Source organism: Magnolia sinica, chromosome 15 (assembly GCF_029962835.1).
Source record: "Magnolia sinica isolate HGM2019 chromosome 15, MsV1, whole genome shotgun sequence".
NCBI classification, from domain to species: domain Eukaryota; kingdom Viridiplantae; phylum Streptophyta; class Magnoliopsida; order Magnoliales; family Magnoliaceae; genus Magnolia; species Magnolia sinica.
This window is the reverse complement of record NC_080587.1, coordinates 59607733-59626606: the sequence shown is the minus strand read 5'-3', so window position 1 is coordinate 59626606 and position 18874 is coordinate 59607733. Positions and strand designations below refer to the sequence as shown.

The window sequence follows — 18874 nt, the reverse complement described above, 5'->3', positions numbered from 1 at the left end:
CTAAACATGACCTACGAATGAATACGAAAAGCTTCAGGACTCATTTAAGAAGAGACCGCTTAATGGAAATGCTACAAGATTTAAATTTTCAAAAAAAAAAAAAAAAAAACAAATCCAAACTATCAACACATAGGTGCATCCTATCTCCGATGTGCCAAGTATTCAACAAAACCTAATCCTAGGTCCACTACAACCTAAACTTAGGCTTTGATACCAATCTATCACACCTTTAGCTCGACACTTGGATTTTCCAGACCTCAATCCCACGCATATGAAGCATCTTCATAACCCATAATTTAATCACGTAATTGTTATTTAGTATCCATCTATATATATATATATAAAAGAAATAACCAATATATAAGAAATAACCATTCACTCCATTCAATACCAAGGCATCACCATCCAAATTTATGTACAAATATTTTATCGAAAGTCTTTTACAAACAACCAAAACTTTAATAAACTAAATACATCAAAGATCATCAGCAAGTAGTCCAATTCTCAATCACTCCGAGGTGGTCCTACTCCTGAAAGGAAACATCAACATGTGAGCCTAAAATCTCAGTGCATACATTTCAATGCAAGTTTAGAAATTAAAAATATATATATATGCTCATGTGAGTAATTATCATTTAACAAAAGTCACAGATGAGACATAAAACATCCTCGCGAGCCCACGTAGCCTACATGAGTGATCTCTTACACCGACCCGACCTCTATCAATAGGTAATTCATTCGTACGTTTAGCTTGTCAAACTACTACTCCAATCGGCCTACATAAGTGGTCTATTGCTCCCACCTAACTTCAATCAATGGGGGTTCTAAATTGTACCAATTAAGCTTCTTGGACTTACCCATTTATACTATAAAGATTTTCAACCTAAGGGACTCAATTGCCCTGCCGATATTTTGGCGCTCTTAGAACGGCTCATAATTTCATAAACCAACAACATGAGGGAGTAGATTCTAGACAACCCAATCTGCAGAAGTGCATATATATATATATATATATATATATATATATATATATATATATATATATATATATATATCTGTGTGTGTGCTGATGGATATAAAACTAGAATTATATATAAATTTATTTTTTTTTTAAAATGGGTTACCACACAACAATATGCAAGGCACCACGGCTTGTGGCAACGTAGTTCGCTTCTTTCCCACCAACACACCATTTATGCATACGGCATAGGGAGCTTATCAGATTGATCAACACTGGCTCAATCAAATCCAGTCCGGGTCAGCACCATAACTCTCTGGCTCAGCCCAACATGGCTGAGTCACTGAGTCACACCAGCTCGGTAGCGCTGTCAACTGACCCCACTTGGAGTTGGCTTCAGCCCAGATTTTGAACTTTTCAGGTCCTATTCAAAATTTTGATTTTTTTTTTTTTTTTTTTAACATGCACACACACCCCACACACTCACGCTAGTGGAATTTCACCACCTATGGATACTGGAAACTCCTAATTTTGATTTTGCCAAGCCCTTTCCCAGCCCATTCTCCACCTAGTCCTGAGTCGATTCACGTCTAAATGAGTCCATCCAAGCTGCCAAGTCTCAAAACAATGGTTAGAACTGACATACCCAAAAGACAAACAATTTTTTCATGGAAGTAGATATTCCATACGGCCAAGGATATCCATGTTAGTATCTTGTAACACATGGATACGCCTAAAAGACTTCAACCGTTGGATCCCACTGCAGATGGGCCATATGCCAAAACTTGCAGCAGTCCTATGACCTAACCACATATTACAAGACTTCTTTAAACATAAATTATAGTTGAATAATGTTAATTTATAACCCATTTTCACAAATTCTTGGCAAGCAACTGGTGTTTATGGTTAAAAGACTTGGAGATTTGACCCGACTCATTCGGCCCTGAGTTGAGTCGGGGACTCTCTAGAGGTGGGGCTGAATTAGCCTGACTCAACTGAGTCAGCAGTGACTCATGGTGTCGATCTGGATCAGGTCCAACGAGTTGGATCAGACTCATCCTAGTCTTAAAACCATGCTAGCATTAGCCCTTCAAGTAAAATAAAATCAGTGATGAACCCAGTTCAATAATGGTTATTTCTTTTTATTTTTTATTTTTTTATTTACACAAACCAACGCACAAATAAAGAAAATCAATACGACAATGAATTCAGAATCAGTATGCACTAATCGTCACTAGTCATGTCGTTTTCAACCTTGAAGCTTTCTCTTTAGCCATTCGTTCGAAGAGGCTTCCGTCGTAGACGGCTCTCACAGTCTCCTTGTGCAGCAACCCATCCTTGTCCTTGCACAGATGGAGCAGGATTTTCCACTCGCTTAAGGCTGCAATCCTGCAGCCATTGCCACATTTCTTTTGTTAAAGATAGAAAAGATCAAATAGGTGGTTTTATGTGCATGTGTGATAGAACTGGGCCATTCATCAGGAAGTGTACCATGAACATTTCGTGGCCCGATATCAGGTGGGCCCAGCAACTTCAGTAATGAAGAGGAAGCCATACATTTACAAGTAAAATGGGTGGGGTAGAAGGAAAATGGCTAGTGGTAAATATTCAAAATGGACAAGAAGCACCTATGATTAATGGCCTGAATCTCTCACATGTGCTTGTTGGCACATGTACCTTGAATCGTGCTTTCAATCACTTCTTTCATGCACTCTCATGCAAAAATTGCACTGATCAGATGATCCAATCCATTCTTAATTTGGCCTTCTTTTTCTATAGACATCCTTTTCCTAAGCCATCAGCAGCATGGTTATGATTGCCTAACAAAGGTAATTCTTTTCTTTAGAATCATAAGCAATCGATGATGGACACCAAAAAATAGATGGTTGAAATTACTGATTGGGCCTCTTTCTGTAAACAATCCTGACCGTCCATATTAAAGGCCATTGATCAAATGGTTAATGTTTGTCAAACCAATGTAAATGTTTGCATGGTGAGTATTCAATACAACTAGGAGCACTATAAGCTTACAGCATTTGGTTTGTTGGTTAGTTAAAAGCTCTTTCCTAGCGACTTGCTTCAAGCAGAGGTGGTCTGTCTACAAGAAATACTTTGGGGAAGTATTTCCTGTAGACTTTTGGGGATGAAGAGAACTGATGCTTTTGGGGAAGTACCATTACTTGTGGTGCAGTATGATCTTTTTCCCTAGCATGTAACTTTTGTAGGACATCTGTACCATTGAAATGGTAGGTCCACCTAGGGGGCCACACAGGTCAAATGAATGGACAAATGACAGTCTGATTCAACATAAACGTGTGGCCGCCTAGTGAGCAGATCAGCCTGATTTTCAAGAAGGGTGATCATCAAGGCACCTGTACAGGAAATCAGTACCATGACAAGTTGTGGTACTGGTGATCAGTTATCTGTGATAAAATGTACAAAAATGTGTTCCATCTTCACCATACTCACCATCCTTTATAGTCCTTCGGTTCCCGATTCGCCTTGAGCATCGCTGACAACTCTTCCGCCGTAAGAGCGTTACCATTAGTAAGAGCATGCTTGTGGAAAATTTCCTCAAATTTGGATGGCACAAACCTGATTAAAAATAATAATAATAATAATAAGAAGAAGAAGAAGAAGAAGAAGAAGAAGAGTCAACCATAGAAATGTTTCACTGTAGCTGTTTCACACATTTAGTGTATTTAGAGGGAGTCACCAAAAATCATCACCTCAGTATAGACAATAGGTGACATAACACTACTTGTGGCACCATACATGCGACTTGTCCATGCAAAAGGTGGGCCCCACCATGAAGATCACCTAGGACAAAATCATGCTGCTCTGCTAATCAGGTGGGCCACACCAATGGAACATACGGGCAACTTACAGTCTCACTCGACATACAGGTTTTACCAACCTAGTGAGTGGATCAGCCTGATTTTGAAGAATGAGACTATCGCATGTGGATCTTGATCTGGTGTATGGAAGATCAAGTCTTCTACTAGAAGGATATAGTAGATGCAGAGTTACACAGTAATGATTTCCTAAACAAATGGCATGTTGGTGGGAAAGATGGTATGTCACCACATGTTGTGGCAATGTTGCACATAGGTGATTATCAGTTCTCCAGTCTAAAACGTGTGCAATACATACATTCAATTTGGTGGGCCCCACCGTGGATGGACAATTTTCGAAACATTGCACTGATAGTTTAAAAATAATAATAATAATAATAATAATAATAATAAATAAATAAATAAAAACTTGACAGATTTCAGTGATAAACAGAGATCTAAACATTGTATTGATAGTTGGAGCAGCCATCTAATGAGTGGCTTGCAAATGGAACCATAGTTTTGGAAACTTGGCACATCAAGTCGACTGGATGCACCTCACAAGGACTTGAACTGAGTCACAAGCTCAGGCTTTTTTTTATAAGAATTAAAGAACGACTTTGATACTCTTGTGGTGGATGATCAGTAGCACTCAAAAATAGTAAACTGAGTATATATTTCTAACCGTAATTAAATAATCCAGATAATGGACCCACTACAGATTGTTCATAAAACATAAATTACACCGAAATGATGAGTTGATTTTTTTTTCACACACCCACCCACACCACATGGGCACTCGATCCCTAGTCTAAGTTTTGAAACAGAATCTGTCTACCACTGAGCCATGGAACTAGACCCAAATGACGATTCAATTACTGGATATCCAATGAAGGGTCAAAAAAAAAAAAAAAAAATCATCAGCAGTTCAAACTCAGCATATGGATTTCCATAGATCAGAGGTTACAATTATCCAATAAGTATGATCTTAGGTTTATGACCTATCTATAATGGGTTCATGATTTGGATGGTTCAACCTTAGCAATATATTTGACTAGTCATAACTATTTAATTATTAAGAGGCTGGGTCCACTAAAACTCTGTCAGTTAAGCTTAAGCTAGTGTGGGGCACACTTTGATGTTTTTCTGACATCTGATCCATCCATCATGTGCGCCCAATGTTTTACTTTGCAGCCAAAAACCAGGCCCCATCCAAGACTCAGTTGGGTCATATCAGCATGGCATGGCCCACCTAAGTTTTGGAATGGACTACTGTTGTGGTGTCCATTAATCCTGTAGGGGTATATCTTCTGAATGCATTGAGGCCCACCATAATGCTTTTCTGACATCCAATCAATCCATCATGTGTGGCCATTCATGTTTTACTTAGCAGCCACTGGCAGGCCAAACCAAAACTCAGTTGGGCAACACTGTAAAAATCATGCCTAAAACATCTAAATTCATATGGTGTGGTCGACCAGAGTTTTCGAATGGCCTGACTTTTGGGGTGTCCATCAATCTCAGTGGGCGCATCTTCTGAATGAATTGGTCAAACCACACATGCTTGAAGGTTTTTAATGGTGGGCCTCCTCATCCCACCTGTTACGCATACTCAATCACTCAAGTCAACCAAACCCAGTTGGACATGAAGTCAGGTTTTTGTGTTTCAGATCTATGAACAGATCATCAAATCATAAAATGAACCACATTCGAAATTCAAGCTTTCAAGTTCAACATCCTGCAAGCAATCCTAAGGATCATTTAATCATTGCAATTTTTAGGCCATGACCGATCGATGGCCCACGGGAGCCACAAAAGGAACAGTTCAGATCTTGCACATGTTTTACCTTGTCTTAAAGGCTTCGAATTTTTGTGTTTGTCAAAATAGTGATTTGAAGTAATATAAGACCTTGCTTTTAACTAATATTGTCAAAAGAGAAGATGTTTAAAGTCATATATGCTTTTACCTTCCTTCAGCATCGTAGACTCCAGAGTCGCTCCCGTGCTTGGCCAGCTTGATATTTTTCACGTAGATCGGGAAAAGGGGAGATGGCCATTTTCCCTGCATGAAAGGACCACTGAATATTATCATGTGAAAATTTCACAGAGCTCTTACAGCAGTCGCCTACTAACTTGTGCATGAGAATTTGATTGTGGTGTTCAGGTTATGATTGCTTTGGGTCTATGGAAACAAAACGAAATGTGCATTCATTAAAATAAATAAATAAATAAAATAAAAAGAAGTCATTCTTTGTTTTGATTTTTTTTCACCATCCAAACAAGTCCAAGTATAGACTGTAAGGGTGCATTTGCGAAAACTCCAGGAAGGTAATCTTTTCACTCTTCCGGACAGCAATGATTTTGGGTTAAGTAAAGCTATTTACCAAACTATTATCTTCTATGTTAGACCTAAGGCCCAAAAATCAGGTTGGTACACGATTCAAGTGGACCACACAATCGAAAACAATGTACAAGGAATGCCCACCATTGAAATTGTTTCCCTTAGTGTGGCCCACTTGAATTACCGACTAGCCTAATTTTTGGGCCAGGACTTGTAAAAAATCAAGGGTGGGCACTCCTCTCCCAATTGTTTTCCTTGGTGCCTTGATGTTTATGTGAAATCTGCTATGAACATCTATTGCATAAACCCATGCTAGCCCAAGGCCCAAAAATCAGGTTAGCTTGTGATTCAGGTGGGCCACACCATTGGTAACAGTATACAGGGTGACATGCACCCTCCAAATTGTTTCCCTTGGTGTGGCCCACCTGAATTATAGACCAGCCTGATTTTTGGGCCTAGGGCTTAATGTGTGATGAAGAAACTGATGAACGAAGTAGGTTTCACATACACATCAAGATGGACCCCATAAAAAATTCAAGGCTAGGCATCCCTCTCCCAAGTGTTTCCCTTAGTTTGGCCCACCTGAATCACAAACCAGCTTGATTTTTGGGCCAAGGTTCTAGGTGTGATAACACATATGATGGTCAAAGTGTATTTGAGGTACACATCATGGTGGGCCATGTAAAAATCAAGAGTGGGAGTGTTCAATAAAGTCAACCTCATGGGAGCTTCCCAAGAGGTTGAGCCAGACATCCACACCATCAATTGGATGCACGCATGTGGTTTAGACATCTAATCCATCCATTGTGTGTGCCCCACTTGTATGAGGGGTCACACCAAATTTTAGGCCATTCCAAAACTTAGTTGGCCCCCCACCAAGTGCTTTTAGATGTTTTAGGCATGATTTTACATGGTTTTAGACGGTGTGATCCACTTAAGTTTTCAGCTAGAGCGGACTCACCAAATGCACAATGTGGATGTCCAACACATCAAGGTGGGCCCCACAAAACTCGACCTCATGGGAAGTTCCCATATTGTTGACCTCATGGAATTCTCTTAGGTTGACCTAATTAGAAATTCCCATGAGGTTGAGCTCTATAGGCCCCACTTTAATGTATGTCGAACATCCACACCATCAATTAGATGCAACATTCCATGATGAACCATGAACCTAAAAATCAGGCCAATCCATGACCTAAGTGGGGCACACCATAGACAGTACTTGAGAGTGGATGCCCGCACATTGAAACCTTACTGATTGTTTATAGGGCCTACTGAGATGTTATTCAGACATCCAACCATCCATTGTGTCTGCCGCACTTAGATGAGGGGTCAACCAAATTTCAGGCCATTCCAAAACTCAGGTGGACCCCACCAGGTGCTTTTTGGTGTTTTAGGCATGATTTCGCATGGTTCAGATTGTGGCCCACCAGAGTTCCAAATACTGCTGATTTTGGAGACATCCTTTAACTTAAGGGAAGCCACCAAATGCACGGGGTGGATGTCTGACACACATCACACTGGTACCCACAAAGCTCAAGCTCATGAGAAGCTCCCATGAGAGAGAGAGAGAGGGAATGTGGGGCTGCATAATCAGTTTCTATGGCAAAACTGTTGTATAAGATGCTCTAATGACATCTATAATAATATAGAACATGAGATAGAAAATGAGTCCAACATCCACCCATTTTGAGATGTGATGTGTTAGGATTCCCACCCTCCATTATTGAATAAGAGCCAGAAATGGGAATGGATTGGCTACTCCCCCTGACACCAGCCCCGTGGCTGGTGGTCGGTGATCTGTGGGCCCCACCATGATGTATGTATTTCATCCATTCCGTTCATCCATTTTTAATGATCATTTTAGGGCTCTATGCCAAAAATGAAAGGGTTATAAATCTCAGGTGGACCACACCACAGGAAAACAATAGTGATTGGATATCCATCATTTAAATCCTACTAAGGCCCACTGTACTGTTTATTTGACATCCAATCTGTTGATTAGGTCATAAAGACCCAGATGAAGGGAAAAAACAAAGATCAGCTTGATCCAATACTTTTATGGGCTCCAAAAAGTCTTTAATGGTTGACGTTCATTCAACACTGTTTCCTATAATGTGGTACATTTGATATTGGGAAATACCTCATTTTTTTTTTTAATAACAAAAAATGATCTATAAAAATAGATGGACAACATTGATGAAACACATACATCATAGTGGGGCCCACAGAGCACCGATCACCAGCCATTGGCTGGTGGCAGGGGGAGTAGCCAATCCGTTTCCCCAGAAATAGGTATACACTGACTCACAGCGCACATGACGCAAACATCTGCACGCACCATCTTGTCACTGACACTTGTCTCACTACAGTACTAGTAAATAAGCGATCGCATACAACCCTACGTACAATTTTTCTCTCCAACACTTCACGTGGCCAGACAGATCACTTTTCTCAAAAATCAAGTTGAAATGCTCGATAGGTGGGCCACACTTGTAAGTTAAGTGAGACCGTTGGTTGTTCACTGATACCAGACTGGGTAAACATTTTTGTTTACTCAACAAAAATTCTAATGAGTGAGTCCTTTTTAGCACCTACTTCACTTCATCCAGCGTGAATGTGAATGTGAATTATATGAGGTTTGTAGAAATGCATCCAAACACAACACAAGTCAAAATGGAGTCGTGCTCAAATTGGTTTCGAGTGCATACAAATAGTCAAACGGGGGACGTGGATTGCATACTAAGTAACTGGGTACCCTATAGCACACTGAGTAAACTATGTGGGGCCCACCATGATTTATGTGTCTTCTCCATGCCATCCATCTATTTTACCAGCTAAATTTAGGGCATGAAATCAAAATTAAGCATATCCAAAGTTCAAAGTGGACCCCCACCTTGGGAAACAATAGGGAAAATGACATCCACCGTTGAACCCTTCCTAAGGCCTACAGTGATATTTGTTTGTCATCCAACCTATTGATAAGTTAATACACATGGATGAATGGAAAACACAAATATCAGCTTGATCTAAAACTTCCGTGACCCCCGAGAAATTTTCAATAGTAGGTGTTCTATTATTCCCATTGTTTCCCGTAGTATGGTCCACTTGAGCTTTGGATATTCTTCAATTTTAGGCTCATGCTCTTTTTATTTTTATTTTTATGTTATTTTATACTTTTTCTTTTAACACACACACACACACCCCACCACCACATACTCACGCTGTAGTGGGATTTCACCACATATGGATACTCGAACCCTTGACCAGGTGTTGAAACTCCTAAGAGTCTACCACCACATATAACGCTCATGCCCTAAAATGAGTTGGAAAAACAAACAATGCATTACAGTGGGCATATCTAATGACATGATAATTAGGGCTGAAAGTCGGGCGAGTTCAACTCGACCGATCTGACATAGGGTTGGGCTCAGGCAAGATGTATTGGGTTTGGTCTCAGGCCTGGGTTATACAAACACGAATCCGATAAAACTTAGGTTGGGCTTGGGTTGAGGTCGCAGGTTGGGTCCGATCGATATATAATTGAGTGTGGATCGTCTGTGTCGAAGGAACAGGAAATTCCAGTACCATCGGGTCTTATTAGTCCACATTATTTCTGATGACCCAAGCTAATAAGATACGCCAAATTTCTCTCTCCCAAATAGATTGCGCGCTACAAAACACAACTTTGAAATGAGTTGTTGTCCTATATCTTAGCTTGTTTATTTATTTATTTTTAAAAAAAAATGAAGTTCTTTATGATAAATAATTACATATATAATTAATAAAATCAAAGGTACAAAAAATAATACGTGTATAGAAATATAATAGGTAATGTAATAGCGAAAATATTAGCAAGTATCCGCCTGACCAACCCAACCAAGACCGCTTGGGTTGGGCTTGGGTTGAGAATTCCCAACCCGAGGTTGGGTTGGGTTAAGGTTGAGGTATAGGAACCTTGCGTTAGGATAGGGTTGAGCACCAACCCAACCGACTTTCAGACCTAATGATAATTGCAAATGAGAAACCATCTAGCAGGGTGCATGGGAGCAATCGAGAAGCCATCTAGCAGGGTGCACGGAAAGCTTCCCATGCACCTAGTTGCATTTGAGCAGGTTGGCATCCGCATCACCTATCTGGACCGTCTACTAGTTTCAGTCCACTCTTCTGCTACAGTGCAAAAAATGCAGCTTTGGATGGACCTCAACATCTGAGGCCGAAATTCAGCTTTGGATGGACCTCAATATCTTAGGCCGAAATTATCTTCTCCGAATGATCTTACCCATCCATTTTTTCCGGCCACTGATAGTTTGGATCATCCAATCAGTATAATTTCTCTAAGGCAGCATATGAAGAGTGGGCCAGGGGCACGAGGGACCACCATTTCAGGCGCGGGATCCACCGAGGTGGGTGGATCCCTGACTGTGGGGCCAACCATGATGTATTTTCTTCACATCCACGCCGTCCATCTACATTGATGGTTCATTTTAGGGCATGATCCCAAAAATGATCCCAACCAAAATCTTCTGTGGACCACACCACAGGAAACAGTGTTGATTGAGTACCCACCATTAAAAACTTCTTGGGGATTTTCCATCCAACCTGTTGATAAGGTCGCAAAGACCTAGATGAAGGGACCACACAAATATTATCTTAATCCAAAATTTTTGTGGTCAACAAGAATTTTTTAATAGTCAATCACCACTATTCCCTGTGGTGTGGTCCAGCTGAGATTTCGATCTGCTTCATTTTGGAATTATGCCTTAAAATGAGTTTTTAAAACGGATGGACAGCGTGTGGATGTAAGGCACATACATCAGGGTGGGCCACACAGTCAGGGATCCACCGAAGCTGTGGCCGGCGATTTCTAAGTGCAATTTACTCCAATTGCTTTTTTATTTTTATTTTTATTTTAACTTTTTTTTTTTGTTGAAGATTCTTGACTTTCACTCCAGACATTCTCTTGCCGGGTTGCAAAGAGAAAGATCTTTGTTACTTAAAAAAGAGTATAGAGAAACGCCCTCGCGACTGATGGTACTCCTGGTTGCAGTTAGTTGCAATGAGGCACTTGGACTGCTCAATCCATTGATCTAAATTGTTCATATGGTCCCACGCACATTTCTTAGGAAACCATGCAAGCAGCACATCAATCTTAAAACATGAACCATTCAATCAGTGGTCTTCAATATAGACGGCTGAGATCATTTACATACAAATGGGTCCACTTTTGCAAGGTAGCGTGAGAAACATGTTATATACTTAATGGACAGCTCAGATCAATTGATTGGACTGGATAACTAAATAAGCATCAGTAACGACTTTTACCTATTCCAGTGGATCACGCACTACCAGAATTGGACGTGTGTACGATCAGATCATTCATCTAGTAGGCCATTAGTGAATGTACTATGGATTGTAGACCAGAAGCTTATGTGGATTAGATGATGATTGCCATCTGGTTGATGACTTTTTTTATTTTGTTTTATAATTACTTTTTAAAAGCGTAAGCACACGCAGGAACAAATATGGTTAGGTCGGAATAACACAATTTCGGTCATGACAAGTCAGAAAAATAAAAATAAAAAATGAAACAGCTCCAAATCTCAGGTGGACCACACCACAGGAATTTGTGGTGATTAAACGCCCACCATTAAAAACTTCCTACGGCCCTAGGCATCCCAGCCTCCAGCCTGTTTATATGGTTACACATATCTGAATGATGGGAAAACACAAATACCAGCTTGATCTAATACTTCTATAGCACCCAGTAAATCTTTACCAGTGGGAGTTCAACCACCTTAGTTTCGTATAGTGTGGTCCACCTGAGATTTAGATCTGTCTCACTTTTGAATCATGGCCTAAAATGAGCCGGCAAAATACATGGACTGAATAGATAAAACACAGGCATCATGGAGGAAGCGGATTAGTTGGTGTATCACACACTAGCCTATAGGTGTATTGACGCCAGTAAGTTCTGTGTTTCCCATGGTATGTGTTATATCCAAACTGCCCATCCATTTGACGAGCTCAACGTAAGGCTGAGACAAAAAAACAAGACAGATCTAAAGATCAATTAGACCACACTGCAAAAAGCAGCAGAGGATTGAATGTCTACCATTGAAACTATTTTTGGGGGTTGCATCAGTTTTGGATTAATATGATATTTTTTTTCCCTCTTTATCCAGGTCTTTGTAACCTTATGAACAGATTTGACGGAAATAATCATTATGGTAGGCTCTATAAATGTTTTAACGGTGAAAACCATTATCCCTGCTGCTATTTGTAGTGTGATAAAGTTAACCTTTGGATATGATTCATTTTGTTGGCTCATGCACTAAAATGATCTCGAAAACTGGATGAACAGTGTGGATATAATAATTACATCATTTTGGGGCCCATGCAACTTTAATCTCCTTTGAACTGTTGGTACAACTCGGACCCAGAGGAGCGTCTGCGCTCGTTTCCCACGATGGACGCGGATTAGCTACTGACAGGTTGAGTAGCCTATTGAAATGACGTCACCAAGTTCTGTGGGACCCACCAAGATGTACGTGTTGTATGCACACTGTCTATCAATTTGAGATATCAATTTATAGAATGAGTCACATCCACAGCTTGAATGGACCCCACCACAGGAAAAAAGCGGAGAGAGTGACGCCCACCATTAAAAATTTTGAAGGGCCACAAAAGTTTCCGATCAAGCTGAAATTTGTGTTTTCCCTTCTTTCATGTCTGTCTTAACTTATGAGCACGTTGGATCTCAAATAAACATCATAGTGGACACGACAACACTGCTTTGAGCTACGGGATCCAATCGAGTCTTTTCTAACATTTTTTGTGTGGGCCCATATCTGACGGGATGCAATCGAGTCTTTTTTTAATATGTTTGGTGTGGGCCTATATCTGACAGCAGCGGCGTGACTCAATCAAATCCCGCCGCATTGGTTCACCGGGTGACAATAACCCGTGTCCATATCATCCTGCTAGTATGTTATTTTTACAACCACCGTCTATCTACCACGGGCCCACAAGATGAGTGGACAAAAATTACGAAAGCAATGCACCACATGCCCAAACTTTTGGGAGCTTACGACAAAGTAGCACTATTTCCGTTGTCAATAATATCTAGTGTGATGTCAGCAATAGACCCCACCATCCAAATGGCATCCAAAAGGGTGGGCCATGCATTGGATGGCGGGCGTTGTCCATATCCATTTTTAGGTATGTCATTGAGCTCACTTTTCTTCGTAAGAAGATAATGACCATTTTATCCAGGAAGGCCCACAAATGGACAGCTAGAATATTCCTAATCGCATAATTTCTACTAGATGGCCCATTCATGACAGAACCCACCGGTTGAACCGTATCAAATTTCCAATCATCCACCATTGATAAAAGTGCACGGCAGAGATTCGGTTGAGATGGGCTACCTCCTTTTCATGATCTTCGTAATCACCTATCAGACGGTCAAGAAAGCTTCATAATGTAGGTAACCGGTTAGATGGTCAAGATCACCTGATGTTGAGATCTTAATGGGGGCGTTCTGGACGAAATCGGATTGCCTAATGAGTTACTCGGTAGGCTTTTCTGTGAATGTACGGGGTTTATCCACGCCGTCCATCCGCTTTTCCAGCTCATTTTAGGGGTTGAGCCCAAGATTCAAGCATACCCAAAGATCAAGTGGACTATAACATAGGAAACAGTAGGCATAATGATTTCCACCGTTGAAACCTTTCTAGAGCCCACGTTGATGTTTATTTCTCATCAAACCCGTTCATAAGATCACGCAGACATGGATGAAGGGAAAAAACAAATACAAGCTTGATCCAAAACTTCCGTAGCACCCTAGAAATTTTCAACTGTAAGCGTTCAATTCGGACTGTTTACTGTTGTGTGGTGCACTTGAGCTTTGGATAGACTTCATTTTTAAGATTAGGACCTAAAATTATTCGTTAAAATGGATGGACGGGGTGGATAAAATACATAAATCATGGTGGACCCCACAGAGTTTACTCAGTAGGCAATCCGCTTCCGTTCCGGACAGTGGAGCATTGTGCCAGGGAGTCCTCAGGAAGTAGACCTTTGCTGCAAATTCTTCCCTTCAACCGTCTATTTGCAGGCCACCAATCAAAGGGCTAGGATCAACACATCTGGCAGAGTCAACCACAGTGAATACATTGAGGTGGGCCCTACGGTCAGGGTCTCACCCACATTGCTGGGAGAATTGCCTGTGCCCCGAGCCTACAAGAACTTCCGGTTGTCCGAAGCTCGTTGGGGGCTCATCAACACGTCGGTAAGAAATCCACACCGTCCATCAGGACCTAAGAATGAAACAGATCCAAAACTCTACAAAGGCGTACCACGGGAAACAGTGGGGATTGAAGACTCACCGTTGAAAAGTTCGTGGGGGTCAAAGAAGTTTTGGATAAGACTAAAATTTCTTTTTTGCGGTTCATCCCAGTGATAGTAACGTTCTGGACGGTTTTGAAGGTATATAAGCATCATGGTGAGCCGTGGGAAGGTTTTAACGGTGGGCATTTCCCTCCCTTATGTATCGTGTGGCCCACTTGAATTTTAGATCTCCCTAATTTTTAAGTGCATGTCCCAACCGCGATTTGGAGCAGATGGACATAGTCGATTTCTCAGGAGTGGGGTCCACAGAGCTTCCGACTATAGGAACTTCCTGTTGTGGGCGGATTCCCTTCCCTACTGATTCTGCCAAATCTAGCATGATGTCACCATGACAGGTAGACCGCATACCACGAAAACCTCCAAATAGAAATATCAGCGAAGCGGTTGTAACTGATAAGCACACGCGCGAGGAGCCCCACACATCCGCATGCAACCACACATGCGGAACACGTGTACAAGACCCGAACATTCCATTTAATTTATAATATTACGTACCCCGTCTGACTTGAAACGACCTGATTTTCAGCCCAAAACATCTAAACCTATGGCCCACTTGACAAAAAGACTGGATCTCTCACACGTTTGTCATACGCCTACGTGCGATTGCGCGCGAATAGCGTAGGCTCTTAAGCCAATGGGAATAATTGGGATTTCATTAACTCATCGCATTTCCTTTAAAAAAAAAAAAAAAAAAAAAAAGTACGTGTGTCAGGTTCCTCCACCACCGTTGTAGATAAGAATTTCGTGCGGGGCCCACCGTTTTGTAAGGCATCGAAGGACGCGGATTGCGTACTACGTTGCCAGTCTCTCGCCGCAAACGGGCAGTTTAGTCCGGTTCTGGGGTGAAACCGGAACTGAACCGTTCCTAACGGTTCTAGGAAATTTGAAACCGGAACCGAACCGTTGGCACCCTAGAACCGAACCGGAACCGAACCGTTCCTAACGGTTCTAGGAAATTTGAAACCGGAACCGAACCGTTGGCACCCTAGAACCGAACCGGAACCGAACTGAACCGGAACCGAATCGTTAAAACTGGTTCGGTTCCGGATCGGTTCCACGGTTCTTGGCTTTTTATAATCCAACCCAATTGCAAGCCCATGTCCATCCATGTTGTGGTCCATTTGATGAATGGTTTAGATGTTGTATAAGGTGCTAAAAAATATATTTATGAAAATAATTATTCTAAAAAAAATAATTATAAGATATGCAAAAATACATCGGTTCGGTTCAAGGTTCGGTTCCACGGTTCGGTTCTACGGATCGGATCCACAGTTTGGTTCTACGGATCGGTTCACGGTTCGGTTCAGTTCGGTTCTACATACCCCCAAACCGAGAACCGAACCGATGTAATCAGTTCTTTGATATTTGGAACCGGAACCGGAACCGGTGCACTCTAGAACCGAACCAAACCGGACCATTTGGTCAGTTCCGGTCTGGTTCCACGGTTCTACCGGTTCAATGTGTACCCCTATTACTAGTTATATTCTATTACGTATCGTATTTTAATTGGGTGATAGATTTTTACTCTTGCATTTAATGCAACCCAAGCGATTACTTGGTGTGGTCCACTTGAGCGTTGGATCTATTTTTTGGAAACATGCCTTAAAATGATCTCATCGAAGGATACATCACGGTGGGCCCGCCGCCCGCAAAGAGACGGGCGGGTTAGGACGCGATCCGCGTCCGGCAAGGCCACCTGATCAATGGATCAACCGTAGATTTGAGAGGTCTCATTCTGGAGGGTTTGGATGCCACGCAAACAACACAGTGGACCCCACACAAAGCTAGCTGCACGAAATTCTCGTCTACACCAGTGTGCAGAGAGAACCGGCACGTGAAGGGACGGATAAAAAGAAAAAAACAAAAATCCCCAACACGTGCCATGGGCCGATCGACCTTAGCCAAAATGACCAAAGGCTCCATATGCACTTGGCGCACGTTAGCAAAGACCTACATACAGAGAGAGGAAGAGGACTTGCCGGATTCGTCTTACGACTGAGACCCATGTTAATGAAAAGAGAAGCGAAGGTAGACAACAGCAAACCACTCCCGATGGCACGAAACCCTGAGAAGAATCCCATGAAATGAAATTACATTATAAGTCCAAGGGCAAAATTGGAAAACGAATGTCATAAAGCTATATAATAATATTTAAAAAATGAGGTTTGCCGCGGAGAAGCAGTTGCGGGTGATCAGACAAACGAAAAAATATAATATTAAAGGGCATATGAAAAACCTTGGAAAGTCTCCCAAGGGTAGATGATCCCATCTTTGTTTCTGTCAAAGAATTCGACGTGCTTTTGTAAAACGTTCTCGTGGTCGTTTAGCTCTGTCTCTTTCATCCCTATATAAATATAATTATAGCGAAATTACAATAAAAGACATGGAATTTAGATAAATAATTAATTAATTAGAAATTAGAGAGGCATGCCTGATGTATTGGAACTAGGATTAGCGAGAGAAGAGGAAGACATGCTGCTTGAGAGAGAGAGAGAGAGAGAGAGAGAGAGTGGCGTTTGGGAAATAGATGCTTCCAGAAAAGAGAGAGAGAGAGAGAGAGAGAGAGGCGTTTGGGAAAGAGATGCTTTGGGGAAATAAATAGAGAGATAATGGGGCGGCCGGGAGTCGAACGCGTAGCCTTGCACATTGCTTTCTATTGGTGTGAGAGAATGATCAAAGACCCCTCCATGAGTTGGACGGGGATTGCGTAATGAGCAACTCAGTAGGATAGAGTAAACTGTAGGGCCCACCGTGATGTATGTCTCTTATCCTCGCCGTCCATCCATTTTACAAGTGGTAGGCATGAACGGGAAATTGAAGCATATTAAAAGCTTAAGCGGGCCACATCATAGGAAAAAGTGAGGATAATGACGTGCCGTTGAAACCTTTTAAGGGCCCACGTTGATCTTTATTTATCATACGTTTTCGTAATGTCACACAGTCATTAATAAGGGAAAACAAAAATATCAGTTAGATCCAAAACTTCATTAATAAGCATTCAATTCCCAATGTTTCCTGTGGTGTGGCCCACTTAAAATTTAGATTTGCCTCAATTTTCTTACCATGTTTTAAATAAGCTGCAAAAACAGATGTACGGTATGGATAATACATATACATCATGGTGGGCCCTACATAATTTACTCGGCAGCGCAGTTACTCAGTAGGCTGTCCGCCCAGGGTGTAGGCACGCTCCACGGAGCGGATTGCCTGTGACCCTCTGTTCCCGGGGAGCGGATTGGCTACTCCCCCTGGCACCAGCCCCGTGGCTGATGGTCGGTCCTCTGTGGCCCCCACCATGATGTATGTGTTTCATCATTTTTACATATCATTTTATGGTTTGATCCAAAAACCGAGAGGTATTAAGTCTCAGGTGGACCACACCACATGAAAATAATAGTGATTGGATATCCATCATTAAAATCCTCTTAAGGCCCACTGTACTGTTTATTTGACATCTAATATGTTGATTAGGTCAGACAGGATCAGATGAAGGGAGAAAACAAAAATAAGCTTCATCCAAAACTTTTATGGCCTCAAAATATTTTTTAATGGTTCACTCTCATTCAACACTGGTTCCTGTAATGTGGTCCAATTAAGATTGGGATATAACTCATTTTTGGTCTTATATTGTAAAATGATATATAAAAATAGATGGATAGCATGGATGAAACATATACATCATGGTGGAGCCCAAGGAGCACCAACCACCAGCCATTGGCTGGTGTCAGGGGGAGTAGCCAATCCGTTCCCCAGTGCCCGGAGCTGTGAGAGGTCATAGAGATGTCCGTAGAAATCCACTCCCCCGTCTGTTTTTAAAGACCACAGTATTACAGGATTCTAAAAATCAGAGAGATCCTAAAACTCATTTGGGCCATACCTCAAAAAACGGTGGGGATTGAACGCCGTGCAGTGCATGTGGGCCATACCTCAAAAAACGGTGGGGATTTAACGCCGTGCAGTGAATGGTTTTGTATCAGGATGATATATGTTACTACACAGTTTATCTAAGTGTTAATAATTCTATGGACGGTTTGGATGGTATATAGATATTATGGCCAGCTCCTGTAAAGTTTCAACAGTGAATATTGTTGTTCCCCTGTTTTGTTGGCGTGGCCTACCTGAGTCTTTGATCTGCCTGGATTTTATAATCCTATCCTATAGTTGTCTTTCAAAACAGATGGACGGAGTGGATTTGTCACTGACATTTCTTTGGACCCCACACAAACCCGGGCACCGAAACGGATTGGCTACTCCCCTGACGCCAGCCAATGGCTGATGGTCGGTGCTACGTGGGCCCTATCATGATGTATGTATTCCATCCATGCCGTC

The 18874-nt window shown here is 41.6% G+C and overlaps 1 protein-coding gene across 1 annotated transcript; it reads right to left on the bottom strand.

Annotated features, from left to right (window-relative positions):
- Positions 1–357: 357 nt before the first annotated feature.
- Positions 358–17130, bottom strand: LOC131227112 (probable peroxygenase 5). Its single transcript, XM_058222827.1, has 7 exons — positions 16977–17130; positions 16782–16889; positions 16525–16610; positions 5760–5854; positions 3428–3553; positions 2213–2347; positions 358–530 (listed from the first exon to the last, which is right to left on the bottom strand). Exons 1-7 carry the CDS (start codon positions 17017–17019, stop codon positions 509–511), a joined length of 615 nt encoding a protein of 204 aa, XP_058078810.1. The 5' UTR covers positions 17020–17130; the 3' UTR covers positions 358–508.
- Between the last annotated feature and the right edge of the window lie 1744 nt (positions 17131–18874).

Coding starts and splice junctions, on each gene's coding strand:
- LOC131227112 (XM_058222827.1), bottom strand. CDS start 17,019: ATGTCTTCCTCTTCTCTCGCTAATCCTAGTTCCAATACATCAG. Junction 5,855..16,524: donor TCAGTCGTAAGACGAATCCG/GCAAGTCCTCTT, acceptor CCTTTCATGCAG/GGAAAATGGCCATCTCCCCT. Junction 531..2,212: donor GCTAAAGAGAAAGCTTCAAG/GTTGAAAACGAC, acceptor GTTTCCTTTCAG/GAGTAGGACCACCTCGGAGT.